Here is an 11545-nt window from a genome sequence, read left to right on the forward strand (position 1 = left end):
GTTCCATGTCAGTGGAATTGTAAAGAGGTACAACTGCAGGATCTGGGGCACTCAAAGTCCATACGTCACATGTGAGTGACAATTACCACCTCAAACTATCCTCCAACAAGATGGGGCACCGCCATATTTCTGTACCATTTTTAGAAATCACCTGGACAGAGAGATGGCTGGGAGATGGATTGCCAGAGGTGGACCAATCGCTTGGCCTCCTAGGTCACCAGATTTAACATCAATTGATTTTTTCTTGTGGGGTTATGTGAAGAACATCGTCTACCAAGTTAAGATCAATGACCTTCAACACCCGAAAGCCCGCATAAGGGACACTGTGGCTATGGTAAAACCAAACATGCTTCAAACAATGTAGAACGAGGTAGAATATTGTCTGGATATTTGTCGTGCCACCATGGGAGCCCACTTTGAAATTTATTGAGGAAGTTATATACTCAGGAAAAAAAAAACTTTGATAGTTTCCCTTTGTAATGGTATAATCCATAAATGTGTATAATAAATGCTTTCGGATATATACGTGGGGCAATCCAAAAGTTTCCGAAATTTGAATTTTACTCACAAATGGTTATGAGTACATCGAAATACCACTAGGTGTCTCCTCACACATCCTTCTTGAATCAGTGTGGTAAGCAGCGTCGAGTTGAGTGGTTGGGTTTATTGTTGGTGAACATATTTCCATTGTTGCGTTTCCATGAGTTTGCGGTTTTGCGATGGCTGACCTGAGAGAGCAGCGTTGCTGTATAACGTTTTGTTTCAAACTTGGGAAAACCACTGCAGAAACACAGCAAATGTTGAAGCAAGCTTTTGGTGAAAACAGTTTAGGCCAGACACAAACTTACAACTGGTATAAGCGTTTTAAAAATTCCCGAACATTGACTGATAATGACGATCGTTCAGGACAGCTGTCAACGGGCAAAACACCAGAAAATGTGGCGAAAGTTAGGGATCTGATTCTGCAAGATCGTAGACTGACCATCCAAGACCTCTGTAACACCTTGGGACTAAGTTATGGTACATGTCAACGAATTTTGTCAGAGGAACGGAACATGAGGAGGATTGCGGCAAAGTTTGTGCCACAACTGCTGCAAAATGAACAGAAACAGCATCGCTTGAAAGTCTGCAGGGAACTTCAGCAACAGCTTCAAGAGGATCCAAACTTTCATTCGAAGGTTGTCACTGGTGACGAAAGTTGGGTTTATGGCTACGACCCTGAAAGCAAGCAGCAATCGTCGCAATGGAAGATCACCTCGGCCAAAAAAAAGCTCGACAAGTCAAGAGCAACATTAAGTCCATGTTGATCTGTTTTTTTTTTTATATTGACAGGATTGTTCATAAGGAGTTCGTCCCTTCTGCTCAGTCAATAAAGAGTTCTATCGTGATGTTCTAAGGAGTTTGAGGGAGAACATGAGGAGAAAACGTCCAGAGAAGTGGTGCACGAACAACTGGGTACTCCACCATGACAACGCACGACCACATAACGGCTTACATTGTGCAGGAATTTTTGGCTAAAAACAAGATGGCAGTTGTTCCCCACCCACCATACTCGCCAGACTTAGCTCCATGCGACTTCTTTCTCTTCCCCAAGATGAAAATCAAGTTGAAGGGGCGAAGATTTGATACAGTTGAGGAAATTCAAGCGGAAAAGCAGATGGTACTAAACACCCTAACAAAGAAAGACTTCCAGGATGCATTTGAAAAGTGGCAGAAACGCTGAGATCGGTGTATGCGCTCCCATGGGGACTACTTTGAAGGTGATGGTGCAGAATAAGATCTAGGTAAGATGTAATAGTTTTTATTAATATATTTCAGGAACTTTTGGATTGCACCATGTAATTATTTTATTTTGGATACCTTTCATCCAGACACTCTGTACATTAGAATCCAAGATGATCACATATGACAAGCTAGGAGGCCATTAAAAGAATGTGCCACCAGTCCATCCTGATAGACTGACAGACAACATGAAAAGCCTTGGTCAGGACTGTCAGTCCCTTCATTGAGTTTCTTTGTATTTCCTGTACATGAAGCAGAAGTAGTACCTACTCCAACATGAGTGATGTTGCAAAAAATGCGAGTAAAATATTTATTACAATATTCTCAAAACTGCTATCTATTTACTCTAAGGCATCTATATCTATCATTAAGTTCATGAAAATAGTGGGCATACACTTAAAGCACCCACTACTATGACAATTTAGGTTCCAGGTCACTGCTGTAACAAAACACACTTTACAGCGTTTTCATCATAAATGGCAATATCAGCATTGTTTATACCATTATCAGACACTGTTTATAGGCAAAAAATATCAGTGCTGAAAATTTTAAAAAGATCCAGCAATGTTTCTTGTCTAATAGACCAGAGGAAATCTATGAGTAAATACTTTCATCACATGGCAGTCAGTGACTGTTTCAGAAAGATACCCAATTCTTTTGAATACATGATCACTGAAAGATGTTTTAAATACATATACCATGATACTCCCTATATTTCTGTGTCTGAACTAAATGGCATTACACAAACATAAAAAAATAAACAAGGCAGAAAAGATATGATGGTCCCTGTGCTTAATCAGTTAAGCACCATGCCATAAAGATATATGGGGAAGTAGAGGTATAGCTCCACCATTCTTCACATTAGCACTAGATGAAGGTGACTGGTCAGCTTCATTCCCCGTCCACTTTACTCTTGGGGAAACAGCCTCTGGTGCCCATTGGAAAGGAAGATAGGTGGGCCCCAGAGCTGGCCTGGACACTATGGAGGGCTGAAAATTCTCTTGTCCCAGCCAGGAAACAAACCCTGGCTGTCCAGCCTGCAGCCCATCGCTATACTGACTGAGCTGTCTAGGCTCAACATATAACACAGATACCTGAAAGAACTTCTGCTGGCATCATGGTCACTTACGCTCATACACTTTGGCACCTCTGGGATTAAGAATCAGTCTATGAATCTTTGAAAATGATGGGTCCAGTTCTTAAAATGAAAATTAAGTTTCATGCTTTAGTAACTATTGTAACAACAGATATAATATTAATCAGTGTTTTGGACATCACACAGCTTATAAATCAATTCGCTTTCAAGTAATCAGGTATAAAATAAGAGGAAGAGTCAGAAAACATGTCACAAATGTAAGTAAAACTGATGTAATGGATGTCATAGGTTTTATATGTGTATCACAAGGTAGCAGCAGAGTCCACCTTCATGATTATCTAGGTAGAAGATGCACGTGCACATGTTCAGAAGATAGTTTCAGTAGTCAAAATGGCGGTCATGTTTGAGTGTACTACGGAAGATCAGCGTTCTGCTCTGAGATTTTTGTGGGCAGAAGGACTGAAGGCAAAGGATATTCATAAAGAAATGTTTCCTGTTTACAGTGGGATGTGTTTGTCACGTAAAGCAGTTCACAACTGGGTGGCAAACATTTCGTTGATGACGAAATGGAGGCGTGGAAGTGGCTGAGACAACAGTCAAAAGCTTTCTATGCCGTGGGTTTCGACACACTGGTAAAGCAATGGGATAAGTGTATCAATGCTGGTAGAGAATATGTTGAGGAATAAATGTTTTTTTTTCTGGTTTGAATATCACATGTTTTACATTATATATCCATTTGTGACCTATTTACTAACTCCCTCATACAACCATTATGGTACAAGATTTAATTAATTAGGTTCCTGCCAATATGACTGGTGACACATCTATTTGACTTACATCCTCCTGAACACCAGCACTGTTTGACAGTTTCCCACCATCTGTGATGACTACAATGACAGATGGCTCAAGGAAGTAGGGGCAGCGACCCTGACCATAAGTATCAATACCAGTTTGCATTCGATTGATATTGAGGACATCGAACGCATGTTTCAGAGCTGCACCCATTGTAGTCATTCCAACACACTGCAGGTTTTTAAGTTCATTCATGAACGTAGCTAAATTCTCTTTCCAACCAGCCTAGAACATTAAAAACACATACATAACCCTTTGTCTATTAAATACTGCTTCCACAGTTTGATCTACTGCAATTATCTAAGTTTGTAAATTACACACAAATATACCCCCTACAACACATGCAGAACAGCATTTATCAAAGTTAGCAGCACCTCCCAAGCTTCTTACCCCATAGTTGAACTGGCAGTCAAGGATCATACTGACCATGTGCATGAATAATAAAAAAGACAGTTGTTCCTGTGAGCCAAAGACACATCTTGAAGAGGTAAGAGGGAAATGCTGCATATGTTTGGTGAGAAATGTTTACATGTGGCAGTTCACCAATGGGGTGTGAAATTCATTCAGGACAATGTCAGATCACGATGTTCCAAATAACTGCAAAAAATGTCAGTGTAGAAGAAGATCTGGAAGCAAATGGTCATGTACACGATGATATGGTAGAAGCTTTTGTATGTTTCCATAGCCTGGTCTTAGTATTTTTCATGATTAGAGTGCCTTGTAAACAAGTTTCTATCTGTGGTTGAAGTCTACATTAGATTAAAATTGTCACTGGGCATTAATATGTAACAAAGAGACAGATGTTAAGGGCCCAAATTTAATACACTGTAGTTAAATCTTGTTTTAATGGGTGGAAACTCTCAATTAGCATGCAGGCTTGATTTAGACGAGTCTTTCATCTTGTGAAAACTTGATCCACAGTCTTTTGAGCAAGTTATTTAATAATGTTGTCAAAACTATATAGCGTCACTGTTATGATAATTAATGAATGTGGAGCAGTTGATGGGAAAATGAAATAGTCAAAGAAAATCCACCCTAGTGCCATTTCATCCACCACAAATCCCCACATGACCTGACTGGACAGTTTTCCTCTCAACAGGGAAGCCTGAAAAAATAAATTGCTATGTCTTGTGGCATGGTGTATATTAACAATACACCATTAACACCCACATCTAAAAGACAATCCAAGTGGGTTAAAGTCGGTTTTGAGAAAATAAGAAAATTCATATACCTTTACAAAATGACCAAATAACCTCACTTGCAGAAGGAACCACAGTTCTAAAGGTTAAAAAAGTGAAGCTGTCCCTGCACTTAATTAAGCACCACGCCACAAAAGTGTATGGGAAAGTGGAGGTATAGCTCCAACATTCTTGATCAAGGGACTAAATGGAGGTGACTGGTCATCTTAGCACCCTGGCCACTTCCCCTTGGGGAAAGAGCCCCTTGGTACCCACTGGACAGGAGACTGGATGGGCCCCAGAGCTGGTATGGATGATGTAGAAAAGAGAAAAATCTCCTGCCCCTGCCTGTCCAGCATGCAGCCCATTGCTATACTGACTGAGCTATCCAGTTCTAAATTCACATGTGTATGGAGAGCAAGAGCTAAGAACTGTGATTAAAATCTCTGAACAAGTTGAATGGATCTGGAATGGCATGGTGTCTATGTATGCACAAAGTTATCTCTGTAGATTAGGATTGTAACTGTAGAAAAGACTTGTGTGTATGGCTGCTTACTGGCTAAAACTCAATGCTGCCAAAAACACCATCTATGGAACTACTTTTGAAACAATCTGTGTGCAAGAAGCGGGAGATATTATGACATCCTTCTGGGAAGCTCTAGTGCATTCTGAACACACACCTGAACATAGTTCAGGCAATTCCCACATCTTTGGCCCTATCATCTAAGTAACAGGAATTTCACATACAAAATCAGAGTGGAAACAGCTGTTCACCAACTGCTTAAACAGCAGCTCACCAACTGCTTAAACAGCAGCCAAAATCTCTGCAATTCTGGGCAGTCAAAGGCCTTTTAAGTAGCAACAGTTCTCACTGAAGCATTGGGACAAGCTCATTTACCCACTGATGTACAATTATTTTACACAATACTGTTTCTCCTCCTCCCCTTCATAATTTGATATAAACTCCGTCTCAAGTGCAAACAATATATTTTGTGTCTTTGATCTTGCTTCCCCACACTACATGTTTCGGCCTCAGACGGCCATCATCAGGTGTATAACACTCACGTCACTGTCACACTGCACCCAGCTCAAAATTTAACATCTAAAACACTCTCCCTGTCATTATCAACTTCCAATCCGTTGATAGCTGTCTGGCTCGTAGATTATTTCACACACGTTCATTTTACTTTATTGTAATGGCACCACAATAAAATCTTTAGTTCTAATTTTAAAACCTTTAAATTCTTTCTCCAAATTTTAAAATTTTAAAATTATTAGGGTTATTCGCCCTATGTTTAAAGTGCTGCAGCGGCTAGTTCTTGTTTCCACACTGTATAGTTGTTATCCTGTGTAGTCTTTCTGTGTGCGTGCCGCTGCTATTCTTTATTACGTGTGTTGGTACATCAGACAGCACACATAATAAAGAATAGCAGCGGCACGCACACAGAAAGACTACACAGGATAACAACTATACAGTGTGGAAACAAGAACTAGCCGCTGCAGCACTTTAAACATAGGGCGAATAACCCTAATAATTTTAAAATTTTAAAATTTGGAGAAAGAATTTAAAGGTTTTAAAATTAGAACTAAAGATTTTATTGTGGTGCCATTACAATAAAGTAAAATGAACGTGTGTGAAATAATCTACGAGCCAGACAGCTATCAACGGATTGGAAGTTGATAATGACAGGGAGAGTGTTTTAGATGTTAAATTTTGAGCTGGGTGCAGTGTGACAGCAACGTGAGTGTTATACACCTGATGATGGCCATCTAAGGCCGAAACATGTAGTATGGGGAAGCAAGATCAAAGACACAAAATATATTGTTTGCACTTGAGACGGAGTTTATATCATTTATCGTATAGAGTGCAACAGGATGCTTAAATATAATATTATTGACTTCATGATGCTCTACTAACCTATGTGGAAAGAATATAAAAAATAGTAAAGCTATTCCTGTCATGTGTTGTGGAGGTCCACAGGGCTGAGATGTTGAGGCTCCCACATTTTCTAGACAATTGGCTCACACATGGCGGTGAGGTTGTCAGCCTTACACACCAGCCACTCTTTGCCCCCAGGAAGATTGCTGGTACTCATTTCTGTTAGGGGCTGAGTCGACCCCAGGGACACAGTATGGCTCGAAGGATTAGGTCAATTAAAAAAAAAAAAGAATCCAGTCACCTCATCAGGAATTGAACCCGCGACCTTCCAACTTGTAGCACAGTGCCAACCAACTATGTTACTGCATGCCTAAATGATATAAAAGTTTGGACTGGAGAAATTTATGTGTGTACTGCATAACTCTTGTCACATTCTTCTCCTAGTACCATTAAGACAAATTAATTAATGTAGTTCCACCAGCCTGGATACATTACTCCAAACAGAGAGAAATAAGCACACAGACTTTGGCTGGTGAAACCTTTCGGTTAGCAACCAATAAAGGGCCTTTACACTAGCACCACTGAACTTTCACCTTCTTCCAACATACGGTTAATTAACTGCAATGTTTAGCATGTACAATCTGTAAACCAAGGTTCTGGTAGAGACTGACTAGTGTGTGTTGGCCTAAGAAAGAAGACAACTAAACAAAGTTCAGAATCCTATGAGAACATGGAACTGACTACTAAACCTTCAACAGGAATTGATTACCATCTTCTCATAATGTCATATTACGCATTTGCAAGAGGCCTCAATGAAATTTCTAATATGAAAGTAAACACAGAGTTTAATGTGCACTTTTCTTCAGTTTTATGAACACTTTGTTCACAGAATAACTGCCTTTCATTGTAATTTTAAAAATACACTTGGGAGTAATTTTTTTTCTAACAGTACAATTCAATTGAACCTATGATATCCAGCCCCACAATAGAAGTAGAAACCATTACAATTACAGAGTTCTGAATATAAAAAAAACAAACTCCATGGCCTGTAGTCCACAAATGAACTCTACTGACCGAGCGATCACCGCTTGTCGGCGAAGTCAGTGCCAACTTTAGATACAGGGTGTCAAGTGGTCAGCGCAATGGATCCCCATTAATCCACAGAAACAAACATTTTAATAGGGCCGCGTCCTACCCCGTTAACATTTCCCTTATTACGCTGTATATTATTGCAGTCCACCGAATAAACGCGTATTTTATTATATTAATATCCTTTCCATGCTCCAAACAGAATTGAAAAAAAAAAGAGACTTGCGGGGTTGCACTTTCCCCTGACAAACTTCTTGGGAAAAGTAAATGCATCGTTAGCGCTTATGTACTGCCTCTATTATACCAACTTCTCGTAAATCATTTGTCAGTTGGTCCCAGTGGGTACAGTATGGAAGGTCAGGTTCTCTCTCACAATCCATATACGAATTTCACATGGTATTCTCGAACACAAACATTGAGAATTCACAAAGTACTTCATATTACAATGAATATAATTTGCAAAACTGGCTCTAGGCCAAAATAAACACGAGAAGTTTGTGTATCTTTCGAATTTGTCATCAGAAATTTTTCACTTACCTTAATATTAGCGGGCGGATCTTCAAACGTTAGTAACATGTACCTATCACCTCTGCTTTCAGGCGATCTTTGGCGAACCTGCGGGGTAAAGCAAACAATAAAACATTATTCTGCATTTCCGAAAAAAAAAATGCGTTACAACTTACGTGAATATAATTCGCCGTAAAATTTCTTCACTTACCTTAACGAACGTTTCTACAGCCCCTTTAGCAACATCTAGCAACGTTGGACGTCCACCCAAATATGCTCTCTGATTCATAGATGCAGAGGTATCTATTAGAAAAACTATTATAGTCATTTCGAATATTACTCTATGTTCTTCCTCGTAGATTAAAAACTGCACTTTATGAGCTAACGCTCGTAGACGAACCTCCCACCTCACCTCACAATGACTGCATCGCAGCTACTTCGTCAAGCAGCTGAAATCCTAATAGGCCTAATACGCCACGAAGACTCACACCACGTGACCTTCTTCGTCATGATTGGTGGCATAATCAATGGATGTACATACATTTTATTATCGTTCTTATTCAGAGACTGTAAAATGGAATAAAACGAAGATAGTACAGAGGTTAATGCAAATGTTATTATACTGGAGGTCTGTTTTATAATTTGAGAACTAATTAACACACTGAGTACTAGATTGTACATGTCGTAATCGCTAAGTGTGGAAATTGTCCCTCGAAGTCGTTTATTACGATTTTGGCCCCCCACTGTGTTCAAAGCATCTATTGTTAAAACACGCACCTTAAATATAATTATGACACGTTAGATAAAATAATGTAATGTAATACGAATGCAATAATCAACACCGCTCATATTCTTCACCCGTAACACAACCAACATCCTTATTTCACATTTCCCATAATTCCGTCTTTTACGACCCTTATGACGCTTATGACGTCACACTGAGGCTGGCGTATATGGCGGTTAGTTGTTTGAATATGCTTTATAATCGTACTAATGTAGATGTTGTGCACCCACTTTGTGTGTAAAGATAAAAGTAGGCGTATTATATCGCCGTATTGTCTGTATATGTGTGTGTATCCCCCTTTATTTTTTAACCGATCGATTTCTTATAAGGTTTTGCGACAATAATTTATATAGGAAGTTCTCATCCCTCCATGCATGCTACATGCCCCACCATCCCATATGTCTGATTTGGTCATCCTGTTGTGAAAGATGTGAATCCTGTTTCTGAGTGATGTGTTATAGATGCAGGTTGTAATGCCGATTTTTGGAATTTCCAGTGTTTGAACGTGAGCTGGAGTAGTGCAGTTCGTGTAGCGATGGGCAAGGGGTTAGACGGTAGGCATTCCATTCCCTGGACTGGAAAGAGGATTATCACCGGGGATAAAGCGGCCGTAGCCTGAAGCTGGCCACTCACCTCCGACTACTGCCGAGGTCAAGAAAATATGGATCTATACATACATTCTCTCATACACCTTCATGGCATACTGCTTAATTAATTAAGCACAGGGACTTTGCCTTTACTAAATCATTATTTTAATACAAATAATGTGTGAGAGAGAGAGAGAGATAAAGAATATGAAATACAATTTCTCTATAGATCAGTCTACAACCTTTATAGGACTATGTTTGTACTGATCAGTCAGTATCTTATCTGGTGTGTATATACTGCAAATTTGGAAACACCAGACATATTCTGTAACTGGGAACCTCTAACATGTCTGACTGCCTCCTTCAGTGTCTGAAGAACACGTCCCCTTCACAGTTCATGTTCCAGCCTCTCTCTCCCACAGTTGCCCTCCTAGGAGAATGCCAACCCTGTGTGCTAATCCAGTCTTGTGTGCATGCTCTATCAATCTTCTACTGGATGCTGTAGCATAATGTAACATGGCACAGGAGATGTCAAACGGTGTAGAATGATGCCATAAAATTTCACAATATAATGAACTAAACATCGAATGATCAAATAATAGCTGTGTTCTAGAACTGAACTTTATTCAACTTGTAATACATAGCACAGTAAGAAGTTATACATACATGCTTGGTGTACTCTTGCAGGTAATACATAAAGATGTAGCCAAATTTTGATTACATGATTATCGGTTATCTGGTCAGCATGTTAGATACAGCTTCATAAACTAATGTAATGGTATATCTTCGTGTCAAAAGCAGCAAAGAAACTGTACAGGAACTTAGTGAAATAATGAAAGGAAATTCTGAATCCAGTTACATACCAAATCACAGGCACAGCCCTAATAGAACCAACTACAGTAATATGCCAGTGAGCTGCACACTCAAAGGTTAATGACAGATAGGAGTAAATCAGAATTATTTATTTGCTTGTATAGACCTCACACTTCATTCATTTTACTGCAACCCTCCTGCACACTAAAAGATACACAAGTGATCGTCTCTGAAAGAATTTGAAGACACCTGTTACAACACATTTCTTCATCTGCATACATATACTTTATCATAGAAAGGTGAAACATAAAAATGTTATTTTGTAAGATCTCAGTGTTCCCAGACTTGAAACAAATCAGACAAACATTTATGACATGTTCTTTGCATGATACTTGTTGAAATCCCATGTCTGCCCATCTGTCTGATAATCCCCAGGTTTCAAATCAGGAACAGCCATCTCAGTTTGATGAAATTTAATATGAATATTATACTACTGTTGGGCACTCAAAATAAGTACTTTCTAATTTCATACAACTGGTAATAATAATGTGACTTAATTCGTGAACTTGTGAGGTGGGGGCAACACTAGCACCATTGACCATGGTTAGCTCAGATGGTTAGTTACCGGCTTCCCACTGTAGTGTCCCAGTTTCGAGCCTAGGTGAGGTCACGTGGGATTTGTGGTGGAGAAAGTGGCACTGAGGCAGGTTTTCTGAGTACTTCAGTTTCCCCTGCCAATTCTCATTCCATCAACTGCTTCACACTCATCATCATGTATAATTTGGGACTGGTACAATAGGCTAAACAGTGGTCAACATACCAAGTGGATTCAGTCTCACCCCACCCCAAGAAACTAAAAACTGCTATCCCTGCAACAGGCTATGTAGGCCCATAGAGTTGTGAGATGTTGAGGCTCCCACATTTTCTCTAGATAGTTGGTTCACAGATGGCAGTAAGGTTGTCAGCCTTATGCGCCGG

General features: G+C 39.6%; 1 protein-coding gene across 2 annotated transcripts in view; it reads right to left on the bottom strand.

The window, feature by feature from the left end:
- LOC111864795 (integrator complex subunit 6-A) overlaps positions 1–8841 on the bottom strand; it is a 44691-nt gene extending 35850 nt beyond the window's left edge. The window contains exons 1-3 of one of the 2 annotated variants that reach the window (XM_023852307.2): positions 8595–8841; positions 8414–8491; positions 3716–3955 (exon numbers count right to left, since the gene is read on the bottom strand). In XM_023852307.2, coding sequence (XP_023708075.1) covers positions 3716–3955; positions 8414–8491; positions 8595–8711 — 435 coding nt within the window. In that variant the 5' untranslated portion in view covers positions 8712–8841. Of the gene's footprint in view, positions 1–3715; positions 3956–8413; positions 8492–8594 lie in introns of those variants that run through there. The other variant, XM_033751580.1, reaches the window with a different exon arrangement.
- Between the last annotated feature and the right edge of the window lie 2704 nt (positions 8842–11545).

Source organism: Cryptotermes secundus, unplaced genomic scaffold, assembly GCF_002891405.2.
Source record: "Cryptotermes secundus unplaced genomic scaffold, Csec_1.0 scaffold1278, whole genome shotgun sequence".
NCBI lineage: Eukaryota > Metazoa > Arthropoda > Insecta > Blattodea > Kalotermitidae > Cryptotermes > Cryptotermes secundus.